Source organism: Heloderma suspectum, chromosome 1, assembly GCF_057233095.1.
Source record: "Heloderma suspectum isolate Gila_16-S chromosome 1, 16-S_ref, whole genome shotgun sequence".
In the NCBI taxonomy this organism is placed as follows: domain Eukaryota; kingdom Metazoa; phylum Chordata; class Lepidosauria; order Squamata; family Helodermatidae; genus Heloderma; species Heloderma suspectum.
In genome coordinates, this window is record NC_139458.1 from 78503102 (window position 1) to 78523141 (window position 20040).

General features: G+C 42.8%; 1 protein-coding gene across 28 annotated transcripts in view; it reads right to left on the minus strand.

The window, feature by feature from the left end:
• Nucleotides 1-1883: 1883 nt before the first annotated feature.
• The window catches only part of TMEM229B (transmembrane protein 229B), a 77632-nt gene continuing 59475 nt past the window's right edge, over nucleotides 1884-20040 (minus strand). For 14 of the 28 annotated variants that reach the window (XM_084848365.1, XM_084848345.1, XM_084848263.1 and 11 more), the window contains 2 exons: nucleotides 15723-15771; nucleotides 1884-3128 (listed from right to left, as the gene is read on the minus strand). In XM_084848365.1, the coding sequence (XP_084704491.1) occupies nucleotides 2598-3128; nucleotides 15723-15752 (561 nt within the window). In that variant the 5' untranslated portion in view covers nucleotides 15753-15771 and the 3' untranslated portion in view covers nucleotides 1884-2597. The other 14 variants (XM_084848381.1, XM_084848419.1, XM_084848403.1 and 11 more) reach the window with 6 other exon arrangements.

Genomic DNA, 20040 nt, shown 5'->3' on the forward strand with positions numbered 1-20040 from the left:
GATGTTAAGCTAACCAGCCTGTAATTTCCCGGATTCCCCCTGGATCCCTTTTTAAAAATTGGTGTTACATTAGCCATTATCCAGTCCTCTGGTCCAGAGGTTGATCTTTAGGACATGTTACATATTTTTGTTAGAAGATCAGCAATGTCATATTTGAGTTCTTTGCTAACTCTAGGATGGATACCATCTGGGCCCGGTGATGTATTAACTTTCAATTTGTCAATAAGGTTGAGAATTTCATCTTTTATCAGCATTATTTTATCAGAACTGCCTCAGTTCCTCAGACTCCCTTGCTGAAAACATAAGTTCAGGCACAGGTATCTGTTCTATATCTTCTGCAGTGAAAACAGATGAAAAGAATTAATTCAGCTTCTCTGCATCTCCTTATCCTCATTTAACTCCATTGTCATCCAGTGGTCCAACTGCCTCTCTACCTGATTTCCTGCTTCTGATATATTTAAAGAATTCTTTATTGTTGGCCTTGATGTTGTTAGCTATATGCTCCTCAAAATGCTGTTTTGCATCTTGTATGTCTGCTTGCATCTCCTTTGTGCAAGCTTGTGCTCCCTTCTGTTTTCCTCATTTGGGCAAGACTTCCATTTTCTGAAGAAAGCCTTCTTTTCTCTACTAGCTTCCTTGACACTGCTTGTTAACCATGCTGGTGACCTCTTGGACTTGGTGCTATCTTTACTAACCTGTGGTATACATTTTAGCTGAGCTTCTATTATTGTGGTTTTGAGTAATGTTTTTGATTAATTATTGTGGTTTTGAATAACCATCCATTGCCAGCAATGGATATCACACCCAAGGGGAAATGGGGAGAAATAAAATGATCAGACACTCAAAATATTAGGCAAGTCAGTGATACATTTCTTAAGATTGGGTAGAACCTATTCAGAGTGGCAGGATGTCTTTGTTTTTTCCTCCCTAGAATGGAACTCAACAGAACAATAAACAGCTGTGTGAGCTGAGTGCCAGGTGGATAAAATGGTCAATGGTCAGCAAAATAATAATGCAGTCTTATCTTAAAGAAAACATAGAAGAGACTCTGCGACCCCATAAAGTTATTCACATCACAAGCCCAACTCGTTGCTAGTGCAATTCCATTCAGTGCAAATTATACCTGGAATTTTTCTGGTCCAGGAAGCCTAGTGACAGCATACCCTCCTCTTAAGGCTATTGGAGGCTTGTCATTTTGAGCACCCAAAAAAGAGTTTTTCATTCACAGAACAAAATGTTTTTAAAATCCTTTTATGGCTGCCAGATACCATGCTTCTTTCTTCTGACTACTTCTTGCCATTTCTCTGAAAGTCATAGATCTCTTCAATACATTCACATTTACCTCAGGCTGTAGAATACCTGCAGCCCTTGCTACACTGTTCACAACCCAGCTGGAAGTTCTTAGAGACACGGTTCAATGCACCCCGCTATGATGCAGTGGGATGCCACCACCAGCTCCTCATAAATAGCTTTATGAAGAGAATTTGCTACACCACTAATACTGCTGTTAGTACATTGAGAACACTAGACAGAGATGAGAGAAGATCAATACAAACAGAAATGAGCACAAGCACTGAACAGTCTGTCATGCAAGATTCCACCTCCTGATGAATCCAGTTGACTTTAATGCCAGGGCGAATGGTCCACATTTATAGCCATTGGTATCATTGGTGACAGAGAATTCCCTGGGAAGGAAGCCCGAGAGGATCCTGGTGATGTGAACAGTTACTATGGGAGTTGCAAAAATCAGACCTGAAGCAGCCCTTCTGTGATGTTCTACTACAAGGAGAAAGGATAGAAGGCAGGGAAGACTTGAACCATTTCTCTCCCACTTTTGACTACCTGGCCAAAATGCAGCTTGCACAGTAATGATATAATTCAACCAGCAGAACAGGCCTTTATTTAAAAATATATATATATATATATATGAGAGTGGGAGAACAAGCTCTCTAGTGAGCATCAGAATGGATGATTCAAAAAGTAATATTTTTATATAAATCCAGCAAGATGTCCAGCACCATAATATCATACACTGTGGTGCAATTAAAAAAGTGTTAGGAAGAGCACACAAGAGGCTCCATTCTACCTCCCCATTAGACTGCCACTGTTGGGCTATCTCAACAGTGGTTGATTGTTCCTTGATCCTGCAGCATCTCAGGTCCCATGGGAGGTATTGGTTGCAAGCAAGCACCTGAATATTGCCTAATGGAATATAAGCCAATCACTAAGTTAACTGGGGCATCTGTGCCAATCTACTAACTTGTTATTAGTACAAGGTTGACTAGCATTTCTCTTATTTTTCCCCGAATGCAGTAAAATGCAGGTAATAGGACTGGTTTCATAGTAAGTTAAAGTTACAATGTGTCAAACTATCCAGCCAACAGGTAACTGACAGTGCTACTTGTGGCTTAAAAAGCAAAAAAGAGTAAAATTCATAGAAAACCTACTGATTCCACTTTTTCATGCACACCTCCAAATCCAGGAGGTTTGTTTATCATACAGGAAGGAGAAGTTTTGTTTTTGAGGCCATCATCACAAGTCTCCAATGAAGGGGGCAGAACAGTTCACTTAGTCAAGGTGTAGCTCTAAGTTATTATTCAATTAGTTTTCACATGGCCATTGGCCAAGGTTACAGCAGCAGTTGGAACCCCTGGTTCAGCATTCTCATCAAAACGCAAACGCAGGGTGTTCCTGATGACTAGCTGTTCCATGATAAATGCTGCACAGAACCATGGGATGGCATACTCCAGGGTTATCAGGCCCATGAAGTTCAAGTCAAACTGTGAATAGTCCCAAGGGCAGGCATCGAATTGGCGCAGGGTGAAGCCAGTGGTGAACTCCCAAACATACGTCCACAGGGTGTAAATGAGGCAGCGCACTAGTATGTTACACTTGTCCTTCAGGTACAGGTACATCTTTTCTACAATGAGGATGGAAGTTCCATAGATGAAGAGTGCCCATACACTGGTGACACCTGGGAACTTCCAGTTAAAATTGACCACAAATTCCCAAGCGGCTGTGAACATCACCTCGCAGAAGTAGCCATGAATGGCATAGAGGTACCAGCGGGAGAAAGCAGTCAAAGGTTCTGCAGCTGCCATTCTTCCGTACAGTCCCCAGCAGGAACTCTGTAGGACAGGGAGGGGAAAAAGATTAAAGCCTCAGTAAACAAGGATAACAGCACTAGGTATTGTCACACTTGAAGGTCAAATACGTGAAGTAATAATGTAACTGATAACAAAAGTGGCATAGATCTTCAAAGTGACCTGTTCAAGGACAGAATAGAACTGGGGGTAACTTTTTGTCTGATTGGCTAAGTTTAGAAGAAGATTTTCAAACGGTATTGTCTCCCATTTGTCTGAATTCTTGTTGTATACTCAAAACCAGAATACAGTGCAATAAACTGTGAGCTCACGCATGCCCCAGGGAAATTTATCCTCACAACAGGATATGAGAACAAGCTTTGAGCTAGCGCATCCTCCTCCCCATGCATATAATTCTAATGAGAACTGAGGCTTTTGTGCATAAATGCAAGCATGAGTAGGCCTCACTTTCACAGTCCATTCATCCTTGCTTTGTTCTTTGCATATAAAACTGCGAGTTCTCACTGAAGGTAGTAGGCTGTGGGAGTCTTGTTGCCTCTTCACACTTCAGTCATACCTGGGTTTGTGGGGCTGAAGGTGCACCAATTATTAGAAAGCCTGAAAACAGGACATGTTTACACCTCACTTAAAAAGTGATGCATGAAGTCTATCTCAACACAGCAGCCAGGCATAAGACCACACCACACTCAGTCAGACAAGAGAATGGTGGTGCTCTAAATCTAAATAGAAAGCTTAAAAGAAATAGAAAGTTGAAGTGAGTAAAAAGGAGTGTAAGATGCAACACAGTTGAAAAGGAAACATAAAGAAGGAAAAAGAATAATATGAAGTAAAATTGGCAAGTGACACAAAAGGTAATGAAAAGGCATTTAACGAACTCACTAAAAAACAAGAGAGTGACAAAAAAAACAATAGGTCTGTTCATGTCAGCTTTGGATCGGAGCCCAGAGAGCCCTAAAGCAGTTCTGATTCTGAAAAAGAGTTAGAAACCGTGGGAGAGGAACCCGCATGCATTTCAGAGGAGTAGCCGGGGGAGAACCCGTCCCGGTACACATTCCTTAGAGTGATAGTGACCCTGGCAGGGAGAGGGCAGAGCAACAGCAGTTTCTGGACACTAGGCACTGGCGCACCCTCAAGCGTGAGACGGCGGGTGCTGAGAGGTGGCACTCAGCCTGCTTGGCGTGACGGCAACAGCGGCGTCCTGATGCCCCACGGGAAAGGGGTGGACTCTCTCCTCCTAGCTCATAAGTACAGTGGTTTCCCGCATTCCCCTCCAAACAGAGATCAACTGATTCCTAAGGTTAGAACCCCCAAGTAGGCAACTCTCTTAGGTCTCACTCGTAGGATCAATTAGCATCTGTAAACGTCATTAGGTTGAATGGGAATAAAGCCTTGGAAAAGAGTCCTATTGTCTGTGTGTTGATTCTGGCTACCTGAGGATTTCAGAGGGCAGCAGGGGCAACCTCCTGACAACTCAGATGTATTGTCAAAACCATGTTTTGGTGTTAGGTGAATGAACCCTGTTCTTGCTCATTCTTTCTTCTCGTGTACTCTGATTTGTTTTCTCAAGTCCAATTTAGCAGCCCCGTCATAATTTTCTGCAAACCATTATTTGTCTGGTACAGATTTAATAGTTAAGTATGGGTTGCTGCTAAAGCAGAAGTGATGACAGGAGAATGTATCCAAGCACAGTGCTCATTCATGTAGTGCCAAACCATTATTTGGCATAATATGTGAACTGATGCAGGATTGGGCCTATACTGAATGAGGTTGGGGAAGTGGAACACACGACACAGAAAAGGCAAAAATACTAAATGCTCTGTCCAGCTTGATAACTGAATGTGTAAAGCAAGGGGGTACAGAACCTTTTCAGGCCCAAGAGCCACATCAGGTACCTGCTGGGGTAGCAGGGGCTACATGTGTCCAAACATGCATGCACATATTCAAATACAATCTCTCTCTCTCTCTCTGTCTCTCTCACACACACACACGGGTTTATTCCCCTAAACACATCTACAAAAAACCATCTGATAAATTACCAGAGCAATTAATCACAGATGCTATATTACAGTTTCTGCTGGAAGAGACACAAGCTAACATACATTAGCTTTAGTTTACCAAAGAGCATTGCCATCTCTTTTGTAGGTGCCCCTGTAATAGGACAGGTAGAATAAAGATAAGATAGGAAACTGAAGCCCCCTCCCCATCCCAACCCAATCACAAAAAAAAAGAAAGAAAAAAACCACGCTAGGAACGGACTCTATGGTTCTTACCACAGAAGCCTTGTTCCTAGAACATGCCTGGAACATCCTAGGAAGCGGACAGGAACCTTCCAACACTGCTTCCTAGGATACTCCAGGAATGAGGCTTCCATAACAGGATCTGGCAGTGATCTGGTGATGCCCACTTGCATAATGGATAGAAGGAGCAGCTATTCCATTAAGCTGCAGAGCACATGGAGAGATGGGAAACAGGGCCACACCATCAGCTCTGATGAAGACCAGTCACTTTTGGCTGTCTTTTCAATGTATTCTAGCTGTTATAAGAACACTGTAACTTTAAAAAGCAAACTTTAACTCCGCGGTTACGAGTTCTGAAACAGGAGGTGAGACGGCGAGAGTGCCAGTGGCGGAAGTCTCGCTCCGGAGATGATCAAACACGGGCTAGAGCTGTAGCTTCAAACTATCACATGGCGGTGAAGGCAGCAAAAAAGGAGTATTATGCTGCCTCTGTTGTGTCCGCAGAGTGCTGTTCCAGGAGGCTGTTCCAAGTGGTCTGGAGCCTGGTTGGTCCAGTTGCTCCAGAACCGCTGAAGCATTCTAGGGCCTCCTGTGAAGCCTTGGCAAGGCACTTTGCGGATAAAATTGATCAGATTAGGAGTGTTATTCCATGCGCCGTGGATACAGTTAGCAAGTGAGAGGTGGTCTGTGGCAAACTGGTTTTGTGGGATCGGTTCCAGCTTCTTCCTTCTGATGAAGTGGACAAGGTGCTTTCATCTGTAAAGCTGACCATCTGCTTACTTGATCCTTGCCCATCTTGGCTCATTATGAGCTGCAGAGAGAGGCTGGGTGAGGGGATCAGGGTGGTGGTACATGCCCTGGTCTCCTCTCGTCTAGACTACTGTAACGCACTCTACGTGGGGTTACCCTTGAAGACCGTTCGGAAGCTGCAGCTGGTGCAGAACACGGTGGCTCACCTGATTAAAGGCAGCCGCCGGCATGATCACATCACTCCGGTGCTGAAGGAGTTGCACTGGTTACCAGTTGTTTTCCGGGCCAAATTCAAGGTGTTGGTTTTGACCTTTAAAACACTATATGGTTCCGGCCCAGCCTATCTTAAGGAGCGCCTCCAGCAACACCAGACAGGCTGCTCAACAAGAGAGGCTGCTCAACAAGAGATGGCCTTCTCTCTGTCCCATCAGCCAGGACAGCTAGGCTGGTGAGGACGAGGGAGAGGGACTTCTCTGTGGAACTTCCTCCCTAGGGAACTCTGCCATGCCCCCTCTTTAAAGTGCTTCTGTCACGTGTTGAAAACGTGGTTGTTCAGGCAGGCATTTGGGGTGGGTTGGGGTAATTTTAGAAATATGTTTTAATGTGTAATTTTATTGTTTTAAACTGTTTGTATTGTTGTACATTGCCCAGAATGGCTCGGAGACCAGCCAGACGGGTGATTAAGAAATTTAATAAATAAATAAATAAGAAGTGATGCCTGGGTTTGCCTTTTTCCTCCTCACCCTTTTTTCCTTTTCTATTGTGTCTTCTAGATTTTAGTCAGCAGGGATTTTAAAATATATATATATATATCTTTAAGCTACTAAGGGCACAATTCTATGTATGTTTCAATAGAAAAAGGTCCTACAACTCTCAGCATGCCCTAGTCAGCTATGCTGTCTGGGGGATGCTGGGAGTTGTAGGGCCTTTTTCTGTCTAAACTTGCATAGGATTGTTGCCTTAGTGAGGCTTTTTGTCTGAAGCATGGGGTAGAAATGCTTTAAGTTAATATGTATATATTTTGCCAGATACATCTGGGTGAAGGATTGTTTCTAGGTCTCACATGAAGGCTTGTTCATCCAGGAAGGTTGCATATAGTTGGGGCTCCTATGGGGAGCAAGAAGAGTGGTGGGACCCGGGTGACCATGACAAACTGAATTAAAGTGTTAACATGAACACAGCCTGTTATACTGTATTTCTCTCAATTTAACACATTCTCTTCCTTCTACAATAAAGAGCTTTTTGTTATACGTATGGGGCATGCTTAGGTAGAAGGGAGAGGTAAGGGTCAAATACCTACTTGATATCAACTGGTCCTCCATGTGAGATGAAGCCAGTGCTATGTTGACATCATGCCTCTTCCTGCTTTATAACAACATAAAAAAATCAGCCCTCATGGCGAGACATTTTCAGGCCAATATCCAACCCTAAGCTTCCTGAATATGGTACATTATCAACAGCTCCCTAGTCAGATCTTAGTTAATTGACCTTTTGAGGCTTGTGAGTTGTCACTGATGAGGTCACAACTACTCCATTGAGCTGGGAATAAACTAGGTAATGGTATACTTAAACTTATGTGTTTTTACATCTTCATTCCCAGCTGCACCAAAGTGTATAAGTTCTCAGTAAACTACAAGACAACATTACAACGCCATTACTGGTTAGATACTTGAATGTCCTTGCTGTTTTACCACTAAGGTTCTATTTTTCTATTCAGCACACAGATGTATGGATGATGCAATCGTCCTCTTGAAAATCCCTACATTCTACTGGAAGGAATGTGTAAGTAACACATACAAAGTAAAGGGGAGCAATGGAGATAAGAAAATGCTAAGATCATGTGAATGAACAGTGTAGCTAACATATGAAACTGGGTAGGTTTTTTTAGATAGCTTGTGAGACATCTAGTGGTGCTCAGAGCACTTGACATGATTCTAGGTCTACTCTGTACAGCTTTGGCATTTCATTTAGGATTGTGTCAATAGTTATTTTGATCCAGACATTTGCCTGGCTTACTCGTAGTTAATTGTGAAAAAAAGCAAATTAATCGAACTTCTGGTAGAATTCTTCAAACAATGCAATCGTATACATGTCTGCTTGGATGTAAACCCCATTGTGTTCAATGGGACTTACTTCCAGGTAAGTGTAAGTAGGATTGCAGCCTAAATGGAATTTCCTATTTCCCACTTATACTGACGAAAGGACAGTCTTTCTTCACACAATGCATAATTCATTTATGGAATCTGCTGCCACAACACGTGGTGATGGCCACACACCTAGATGGCTTTTTTAAAGGGTTAGACAAACTTGTGGAGGAAGATGGCTCTATCACCAGCGATTAGCCATAACAGTGAACTGGAACCTCTATGTTCAGAGGCAGTATACCTCCGAGTACCAGATACTGGGGGCAAAAAGTTGCCTTCATGTCCTGCTTTATGGCCTTCCAGGAGGGATCTGGCTGGCAACTTTTAGAAACAAGAAGCTCAAGAAGATGGACCCTTAGTATGATCTAGCTAGGCTTTTCTTACGTATTACGCATTTCTTCTTCTGTTTGTTGTTATTATTATTAGCCCCGTCTCATGTACCCACCAACCTAGCCTCTCTTGGCGGTAGGACATACAGCAGGATTACTGATGAAGACCACAAATTATGGGCAGGCTCATATGGGAGACAGTGGCCTTTCGATATGCTGACCCCAAGCCATTTAGGGCCTTGTAGGTCAAAACCAGCATCTTGAATTGGGCTGGGAAACAAATAAGAAGCAAGGGGAGTTGGTTAAAGACTAGTATTATATGGTCTATAAAGTGCACTCCACACAACAATCTGGCCTTTCTGTTTTGCACTAGCTGTAGTTTCCAAATACTTTCCAAGGACAGCCTCATATACAGACCTTTAAAGTAGTCTAAGTGAGAGGTAATTAAGGCATGAATCACTGTGGCCAGATCTGCCTTCCCCAGGAAGGGGTGAAGCTGGCACACCAGTCAGAGCTGGGCAAAAGCACTCTTGGACACAGGCACTGCCTGGCTCTCCAGGAGCAATGCTGGGTCCAAGAGTACCCCACAGCTGCAAACGTGATCCTTCAGAGGGAGAGCAACACCATCCAGATCAAGCTCTACTCCCAATCTCAGGCTGGCTTGCTTAGTGACTAACAGAAACCTCATACTGCATGAACCGAGCTTCAGTGTGTTTGCTCACACCCAAGCAAAAGGGAGAAAAGTGCACACGAAGAAAAAAAGGCTGGTTGGTCCTTATCTACAACAGCTGGAGTGACAGAACACCACAGATGTCTGCCCTCACAACTGTAAGACATAGCAGTAAAATTTAATTCTAGACAACTTTTAGTGTATTGGTTACACCAGTTCCTAATTGTACATGGCACACATGGCACAGATGGGGCACATTAAATAGGCATTAATGCATGGGGAAGAGCCAGAGCAGGCAAGCCCTCAGGAAATGTGATGATAGGGGATAAAGTTGGCTACCATTTAATACTTCTGTCTTGTGGGGAAAACTTGTTGGGTGTTAAGACCAAACAGCTTTGTTCTTAATGGTACCAGCTCATCTCCACAATTAGAAATAAGAATGAATAGGGCAATATCTTTGGAGCATATCCCGTATCTCACATGGAGGCAGCAATGTGAGCAATGGTTTGTGAATGGCTGTTATATTTCATAGGAGCCATCCCTTGCTTGCAACACTAAATCAACTTTTAAAACATCTGTATTTCATTAAAATGCTTTTCTTTGAAAGGCTAGGCGGAAAAATATAGCTATACATTTTCCTTGTGTCCTTTTCTCAGTCTGCTGTTAATCAGAAAGAAAAGGAGGAGGTGTCAAAATTATTATCTGCCTGTGGCATTGCCTGCCCAAGAGCCGACTGTGCTTATCAGAAGCCTGTCACTGCCTTTCTGGTGGTTAATGATAGCATTTGCTGGCAGGATGGATGCCAGTAGCCACTCAACGGCCAAGATCCTGTCCCCTTGCTCTGAGGCCTCTTCTCTTGCCATTATGGCTGTTTCCACCCAGTGTGACATTGGCCCTAGGACACCAGGGGATACATTTTAATTTCAGGTAACTGGGGGCTTTATCAGCCATAGTTATACTTATTAAAAGCTGTTCATGCAAGTACACAAGGCAGCTTCAGAATAGCAAATAAACAGATACTGCCAGAAGCATGTCATTTCTTTTGTTTTCTTTTCAAAGTGTGCTTTGGACATGACACAATAATGATTCTTCTCCAAGTTATACTGCAGTGAGTCCGGGACTATAGGATTTGTTCTACTGGCTAATATTAACATTAATTTATACTCTCTTCTCTGGGAGTTCTAAACCCTATGAGGCTAGTGTGATACTACTAGGGTGCAACCCTTATCCCATTGAAATCATGGCACAACTCCCATAGATTTTAATGGGTCTTTATTTAGTACAACGAAGTGGTAGGTACCATACATAACATCACAGTGCTACAATCCTTGCCCAGGTTTACAGTCTGCATGAGCCAGTCAAGACAGAGATGAAGAAAGATGTTAAAAGGCTTTTGCGCTCATTTCTCGTTCTGTGTTTAGACTGTGTAGTTCAGGTAGGGAAGCAGAGCAACCTATCTTCCACTGGTTTGTTTTTAGGTATTCCCACTGTGCCTATGCTTGCTTCTTTCTTTCTAGAGAATTCACCTCCCTGGGCTGTCTTGTTGCTCAGTCCAGTGCAGACTGTGTCTTGTGTCAGGAGATGATCCCTGACTAGCTCTCAAATCTACCCTGAGTAAGATGGATAGAATAAAAAGGGATGACAAAAGAAGATTAAGTTAAGCCAAAAGGGCAGAGAGGTGCAGGCTTCACAGTCATCAGCAGAACACATCCATTCACGCTGGTCAACAAGCATTTTGCCCTAGTTCTCCCATTCAGTGAATCTCTCAAGCCTATTTCTCTTGAGGACCCCAAAGAATGAAAAGCAGATGTGGGGACTAAGAAGACATAATACCAACAAAGTGCGATGGAAAGCAATGTCTGAGGAAGGAACGGTCTGTACAATCCAGAGTAAGGATGATAATCAGTATGGAATAATCTAAAGTCCTTGGACAACTGAACCTGGCTCTCGGAACTCTCTTGCTGATCAAGACTATCAGAGCATATCTGATCCCTCAGAAAACAGTTAATGCAGAAATGGCCAAGGGGTGGCCAAGACACTTTAAAATTAATATTGTAATAATACAAAAGATCCACCAAAGTAGTACCTGATCAGAACTGAATAAAACTAGCTGTCTTGCAATTATTATGACTAGATAATGTTGCAATCTAGGATAAAGCAAAAACTAAAAGAAAGCTTTACCACTGAGATTTAGGAAGCAGTACTAAACCTGGTATCCAACCAGGATTCCAGCCTGTATGGCCAATGGATTGGGCTGAAAGACTTACAGAACTTCAAAGCTCTGGAGCCATGAAGGACACTCTAGTTATCTAATGGATCATTCGTTTCCTGAGAATGTCACTTTCTCAGCAGCACTGATGATGAGATAATTGCAACATTCTTCAAAGGAATTTAGTGTGTACAGGCATACCAAAAAACATGAGTTACAGCACATAGTTACCCAGTAGGGTGAGCTTGGCTTCCTCATGCTAACAGTCATTGTTGTTGTTGTTCAGTCGTTCAGTCGTGTCCGACCCTCCGTGACCCCATGGACCACAGCACGCCAGGCCCCCCTGTCCTGCACTCTCTCCCGGAGCGTGCTCAAGTTCATATTCATTGCATCGGTGATGCTATCTAGCCATCTCATCCTCTGCCGTCCCCTTCTCCTTTTGCCTTCAGTCTTTCCCAGCATCAGGGTCTTTTCCAGAGAGTTTTCTCTTCGCATTAGATGGCCAAAATATTTGAGCTTCAGCTTCAGTATCTGTCCTTCCAATGAGCACTCAGGGTTGATTTCCTTTAGGATGGACTGATTTGACCTCCTTGCAGTCCAGGGGACTCGTAAGAGTCTTCTCCAGCACCACAGTTCGAAAGCATCAATTCTTGGGCGCTCAGCCTTCCTTATAGTTCAGCTCTCACAGCCATACATTACTACTGGGAAAACCATAGCTTTGAGTATGCGGACCTTTGTCGGCAAGGTGATGTCTCTGCTTCTTACTATGCTGTCTAGGTTTGCCATAGGTTTCCTCCCAAGGAGCAAGCATCTTTTAATTTCATGGCTACAGTTACCGTCTGCGGTGATCTTGGAGCCCAAGAAAGTAAAATCTGTCACTGCTTCCATTTCTTCCCCTTCTATATGCCAGGAAGTGATGGGGCCAGATGCCATGATCTTCGTTTTTCTAATGTTGAGTTTCAAACCAGCTTTTGCACTCTCTTCTTTCACCCTCAACAAGAGGCTCTTGAGATCCTCTTCGCTTTCTGCCATTAGGGTGGTATTGTCTGCATATCGGAGGTTGTTGATAATTCTCCCAGCAATCTTAATTCCGACCTGTGATTCATCCAACCCGGCATTTCTCATGATGTACTCTGCATATAAGTTAAATAAGCAGGGTGACAATATGCAGCCTTGTCGTACTCCTTTCCCAATTTTGAACCACTCGGTTGTTCCATGTCCGGTTCTTACTGTTGCTTCTTGACCCTCGTACAGGTTTCTCAGGAGACAGGTAAGGTGGTCTGGTACTCCCATCACTTTAAGAATTTGCCACAGTTTGTTGTGATCCACGCAATCAAAGGCTTTAGCGCAGTCAACGAAGCAGAAATAGACGTTTTTCTGGAATTCTCTTGCTTTCTCCAGGATCCAGCGAATGTTGGCAATTTGATCTCTAGTTCCTCTGCCTCTTCGAAACCCAGCTTGTACTTCCGGTAGTTCTCAGTTCGCATACTGCTGAAGCCTAGCTTGTAGGATTTTGAGCATCACCTTGCTGGCATGTGAAATGAGCGCAATTGTACAGTAGTTTGAGCACTCTTTGGCGTTGCCCTTCTTTGGAATTGGAATGTAAACTGACCTTTTCCAGTCTTGTGGCCACTGTTGAGTGTTCCAAATTTGTTGGCATATTCAATGCAGAACTTTAACAGCATCACCTTTTAGGATCTTAAATAGCTCAGCTGGAATTTGGATTCCTGCAGTGAGCAGGGGGTTGGACTCGATGGCCTTGTAGGCCTTGTAGTTCCAACCCTACTATTCTATGATTCTATTCTATGATTCTATGAATACTGTCATCTCCGCTAGCTTTGTTGTTAGTAATGCTTCCTAAGGCCCACTTGACTTCAGTCTCGAGGATGTCCGGCTCAAGTTCAGTGAGTGCACTATCATGGCTATCAGGGACATTCAGATCGTTCCTGTATAGTTCTTCTGTGTATTCTTGCCACCTCTTCTTAATCTCATCTGCTTCTGTTAGGTCCCTGCCTTCTTTGTCCTTTATCATGCCCATCTTTGCACAAAACGTTCCCTTGAGATCTCCGATTTTCTTGAAGAGATCTCTAGTCTTTCCCATTCTGTTGTTTTCCTCGATTTCTTGGCATTGTTCATTTAAGAAGGCCTTCTTGTCTCTCCTTGCTATTCTCTGGAGCTCTGCATTCAGTTGGATATATCTTCCCCTTTCTCCCTTGCTTTTCGCTTCCCTTCTTTCCTCAGGTACTTGTAAAGCCTCATCAGACAGCCACTTGGCTTTCTTGCATTTCTTTTTCTTTGGGATGGATTTCGTTGTTGCCTCCTGAACAATGTTACGGACCTCTGTCCATAGTTCCTCAGGCACTCTATCAGGTCTAATCCCTGAAATCTATTCCTCACCTCCACTGTATATTCATAAGGGATATGATTTAGGTCATACCTGAATGGTTTAGTGGTTTTCCCTACGTTCCTCAATTTAAGCCGAATTTTTGCAACAAGAAGCTCATGATCTGAGCCACAGTCAGCTCCAGGTCTTGTTTTTACTGACTGTATAGAGCTTCTCCATCTTTGGCTGCAAAGGACATAATCAATCTGATTTCGATATTGACCATCTGGTGATGTCCATGTGTAGAGTCGTCTCTTGTGCTGTTGGAAAAGAGTGTTTGCTATGATCAGTGTGTTCTCTTGGCAAAACTCGATTAGCTTTTGTCCTGCTTCATTTTGTACACCAAGGCCATGCCTGCCTGTTATCCCGGTGATTTCTTGATTCCTGCTTTAGCATTCCAATCCCCTATGATGAAGAGGACATCTTTTTTTGGTCTTAGTTCTAGAAGGTTTTGTAGGTCTTCATAGAACCGATCAACCTCAGCTTCTTCGGCATCAGTGGTTGGGGCATAGACTTGAATTACTGTGATGTTGAATGGTTTGCCTTGGATTCGTACTGAGATCATTCTATCATTTTTAAGATTGTACCCCAGTACTGCTTTTCCCACCCTTTTGTTGACTATGAGTGCTATTGCATTTCTTCTAAGGGATTCTTGCCCACAATAGTAGATATGATGGTCACCTGAATTAAATTCGCCCATGCCTGTCCATTTTAGTTCGCTGATTCCCAAGATATCGATGTTCAATCTTGCCATCTCATGTTTGATCACCTCCAGCTTACCTTGATTCATTGACCTCACATTCCAGGTTCCTAAACAATATTGTTCTTTACAGCATCGGATTTTCTTTTCACCACCAGACACATCCACAGCTGAGTGTCCTTTCGGCTTTGGCCCAGCCGCTTCACTCTTTCTGGCGCTACTTGGAAATACCCTCTGCTCTTCCCCAGTAGTATATTGGACACCTTCCGACCTGAGGGGCTCATCTTCCGGCGTCATATTTTTTAGCCTTGTGATAAGTTCCATGGGGTTTTCTTGGCAAGAATACTGGAGTGGGTTGCCATTTCCTTCTCCAGTGGACCACATTTTGTCAGAACTCTCTGCCATGACGTGTCCGTCTTGGGTGGCCCTGCAGGGCATAGCTTATGGCTTCACTGAGTTACGCAAGCCCCTTCGCCACAACAAGGCAGTGATCCATGAAGGGGGCTAACAGTCATACTAACTAGTAAATCAAATAGTGATTCAATTGATTGTTTTGCCTTTCACGTGGCTTTATTTTTGAAATTAACTTAAAATTATGAACAGTTTGTTCCTCCATTCAAGTGAACATTAATTCCTAGCCTTTAACAACAACAACACTTTTTTTTAAGTTGTAGAACTACTTTGAAGATGGATGGACATCACAGGGAATGAGCCAATACAGTCAGCCAGCAAGAAACAAGACAAACGTACTTCCCCTAACCCCGATCCTTAGGAAAAGATTGTACATCTGAAAAGAACATGGTGGATGGAGTTTCACAGTGGGCTAACTGCCCAAATTATGCAAATCTGAACACACTCATAGTTAATGCCCATTTATAAGATCATTTTGGTGGGCTCCAGTTTAGGGTGTGTGTGTGTGCTGAAATTACTACTGGTAACCCCAGAGAAAGATTCTTCAGTATCTGCCCAGATTAGAGGCAACTCCACTGAAAGCAATGGAACTGTGCTTGCATCTAAGGAAAGTGTGCAGTTTCACTCTTGGGAGAACAGACTGCCAATGAAATCAGGATTTGAAGAAAACATAGTATATAAACAAGTGATAAAATGTATTTCATGGCTTGTGATGATTTTCTGCACTTGAGAAGTTGTTTCGTACTTTACAAAAACATCTGTTTCATTGGCAATTCACAGCTCACCTGCCTAGATTCTTCCATATTCACAGGCATGTCTGGGCACGTACAATTCCTACAAGATAAAATTAAAAAGTGAACTAAGATTCTAGAAAAGGTCAATGTTTCCTCAGAAGCTCACATTGGAACAACCAAGCTGTAAGCAAGCAGCACTCAAATCTCTAAGCTGCAAAGGCTACCTCCTGGGATGATTATGCAGAACACACCAAGAACTGGTCTGACATAGAACTGCTGCCAGTGCAAAAATACCCCTCCCACAACTTGTGGGATGTTGGGCTAGAAAGGCCACTTAGGTTGCAACCCTATGCATGTTTAGACAAAAACGTCCTACAACTCCCAGCATTCCCCAGGCAGCATGTAGGACTTTTTTCTGTCTAAACATGCATAGGATTCTGCCCTTGGTATTCCATTTTTACTGCAAGCATTTTGACACTGATAGCTGGGAACACACTAGCAGAGGTGCTGTGGCTAATATCTTTCCATGTAAGGCTAAAGGGCTTCACAGCTCACATTTTCAAAAATCGCAAGCAATTTAAATGGTTGCCCCAGTTTCAAACCATTTTTTTAAAATGGGGGTTCCCCCTTTTATTTGAAATGAAAAGCATAATGTTCTTCAGAAAAGAAGAATAAATCCAGTGCTTCTACTCTACAATCAATGAACCAGCATATAGGTACCTTACCAATACCTATGAACAGCATAAATAAGATGTGGTCAGGAATGTGTTCTAAAGTAATTCCACACAGAACATTTTGTACTTCTCTTTTAAGCAGCTTGAGTTTACTGGCAAAATGGCAGCCGTCTGAAATGTACACATGGAAAAAAGATTTCATTATTAAACATTTAATTAATAATTAATGGGTGAGGGTTTCAATAGAAGATGTAGAGAGGAGGGAAGCTGATCTTAAAGATGCTGAAGAGGTTGGAGAAAATCAACAGTTTGTATGTAGGAGAAGAAAAGAGTCAGATGGTGCATTTTTGAGAAAAATAAAAAGTATTGCTAGCGATGGCAGCAACAACAAGGCTGGGGGAGAACAGAGCGTTTCAGTAGAAAGAGGAGCTGTCTTTATCGTGTGCTATTTGAGGTAATAATGCTCTAGAAGTGATATTGCATAGAAGGTGGAAAGTTAGATCACTTTGAGAATTGCCCCTGGTAATATAGTAGCTAAAACCACACAACTGGTAAAAGTGCATAATAAAGTGGAGGAGGGAGTGGGCGGGGGTCTGTCAGAGTTTTAAGGGAAGAACCATCAATGTGATGGAGAAGAACAGAATGACAGAAGTAGAAGGGAGAGAAGAAAGTGTAGATAATACAATGTTGACAGGTTGTGAAGAATCGGATAGAGGCCCTTGGATACGTCTGGAAAAGAGACCAGCCTAGAAGGTGGTCTGAAGAAACTAGATCAGTTGTACAAGCCCAAATATTACCTTCAGCGAAAGTACTCCCAGCTCAGTAGCACAGTTAACTAATGGCCCGCAGTATTTCCCCTGAATCAGAAAAGGGAAATTGGAGGCCACTGTGGGTTTGAAGGCATATTTTTCCATGCTTGTTCCTAAACCCATGTACCTTGATATTCAAGACCATTCTCAGTACAAAAATGCTTATCTGCCTTGCTGCACAGGAGCAGTTGCCATTGTGCTCCATTCTAGATGCTCATTTGCCAAACTTAATGAAAAAAATATACCACACAGAAGAGATCCTGACAACAATGATACAGAAATGAGAGCATGCCAGACTCCTTGCATGGAAATAATTTTATAGCCCTGTTCACACAACTGTGTGTTTATATGTATACAACTATATGCACAAAGGTTTGTCCGCATGATTGAGGACCTGCCTTTTGCAAGTTGCACACAGTCTATGCATGTAGAGTTTCTACATACATAGGATCTGTTCTGACATTCTACTGAATGTGTGTAGGTTACAGCAAGGCCTGCTAGAGCGATCCTGCTCTATCTTCCCCCCATTTTCCTGCTTCAGTAAACACATATTTGGCACATGAAGACTGGAACTTTACAGTTCTGATTAGGCCAGAAAATCCCTGTTAAAATATCAAATGGTATGCATGGGAGTGCCTTTTAGGGAGGACAGGGAAGGAAGGGATTCCCCCACCTCCTGCCCACACAAACACAGTATTTCAGACCACATATGATCATTCCTCAGGAGCATCTATATCTCTGGTAATTGTGAAGTGTAAAAAGTCTTAATGCACTTTCTGGAATTTGACTTTGAATTTGATCGAAGCAGCTTTTGAATCCTGCTGTGAATCTTTTCCCTGTTCTGAAATCTGACATGGCACCTTTGTGTATGCTCTTTAAACTTCAGCGATATTCCCAGCAAAATTTAGAATGCAATGGTCAGGATGGATTTAATTTTGTTGAGCCCTTAGCAGACAATATCTGTATTCCTCTGTATATGGATGTAAGAAGGAGCAATAGTATCACACAGAATCTATATTATAGATAGTTGTCGTCCCAGCCTTGTTATCTCTCAACTAAAATTAGCATGCTGTAAACAACTTTGTCTCCGATCCTTTCCTTCCTAAACCAATCCTAGTTCTGCCAATTTCTGAAAACCTAAAAAGCATTTTATGCCATTTAACTTATATTGCTAGTCTGAATGTCTCTCTATTTCACACCACCCCTGAGACAATGCATTTCAACTTTACTCTTGGTGCATTTCACCAAGCACTGCTGTCAAACAACTTTAATTAATTTTGGTGGGGTTTGCATGAGGTTCTCAAGTACAGACCCCATTTCAGTGGAATAGAGGATATATACTAGAGGTAGTCAGTGCTTCTCACTTAAGAAGACGTTGAACATTCCAATTCCAGAATTCCTATGTCATGTGTAGACTCTTAAATCTTCCACAATAATTGTGGAACGGCTATTGCCTTTGTCTGCTTTTCCAGGACATAATTAATTTCAGTTTCTTCCAAGGTCTTACAGTTGTTTCATACATTAAACAGAATCACATTTGCCATGGCTACAGTGGCATTTGCTGCCGAAAACAAGTTTGAAAGACATGTGCATTTCTAAACAGCTGGGGATGCATGCTGGGAGTTGTGATTGGCCAAGATGCAAAGGCTATGTTTGGAGATGCACCTCTCTCCCTTTCATACATTTACCATAACAAATGACACTGTAACAATGGCATATCCTCAGCAAACATGACTGCCATAAGAAGTGTGAGATGGTGCTTATACTGAAGCCTAATGTAATGGTGTAGACCCCCATTAACATGCAAATCAACATGCTCCTTTATGACCACCACATTTATCCTCTTCCCTCCCTAGGTAACAATGACCTTTTAAAATCAAGACTTGGATTTCATATATAATTATGTTTTCAGTTAGAAAAACTCTTTAAAGTACTATCTGCATATGAGTGTGAGATCATAAGATATACAGTCAAGGCCAGAAATATTGGAACAAGGATAACTGTTTTGGCAGTTGGCCTCCATACACCACCACATTGAAGTTGAAAGGAAACACACCCAGATGGGAGCAAAGTCAGGACTTTCAGCTGTAATGCAAGGGGTTTGACAAAAGTGGAGCACTAACCATTCAGGAAGTACAGCCAGTGGCATACACACACACCCATCGTTGGTGGCTCATAAGTAATGGAACGAATGGCTGACAAGCAGCTGCATGGCCAGGTGTGGCCTGTTTCCTTGGTACCCCATGACCAATCAAGCAGATGAAAGGCCTGGAGGTGGTTCTGAGTGTTACATTTGCATTTGGTAGCTGTTCACTGGAACTCCCAATATGAGGTCTAAAGAGGTGTCCATGCGAGTGAAGGAGGCCATCATTAGGCTGAGGAAACAAAATAAACCCATCAGAGAGATAGCAAAAACAGTGGGAGTGGCCAATACAACAGTTTGGAACATTCTGAAAAAGAAGGACTTAACTGGCAAGCTCAGCAACAGCAAAAGGCCTGGAACACCACAGAAGACAACTAAAGTGGATGACCGCAGAATGCTGCTCATGGTGAAGAGGAACCCTTTCACAACATCTAGCCAGGTCAAGAACGCTCTTGAGGAGGTAGCCATGTCATTGTCAACATCTACAGTCAAGAGACAGCTTTATGAATGTAAATACAGAGGCTTCACAACAAGGTGCAAACCACTGGTAATGCTCAAGAACAGACAGGCCAGATTAGCCTTTGCCAGCAAACATCTAAAAAGGCCTGCCCAGTTCTGGAATAAGATTCTTTGGACTGATGAAACCAAGAGTAACTTGTACCAGAATGATGGGTAGAGAAAAGTATGGAGAGGGAAAGGAACAGCTCATGATCCAAAGCATACCACATCATCTGTCAAACATG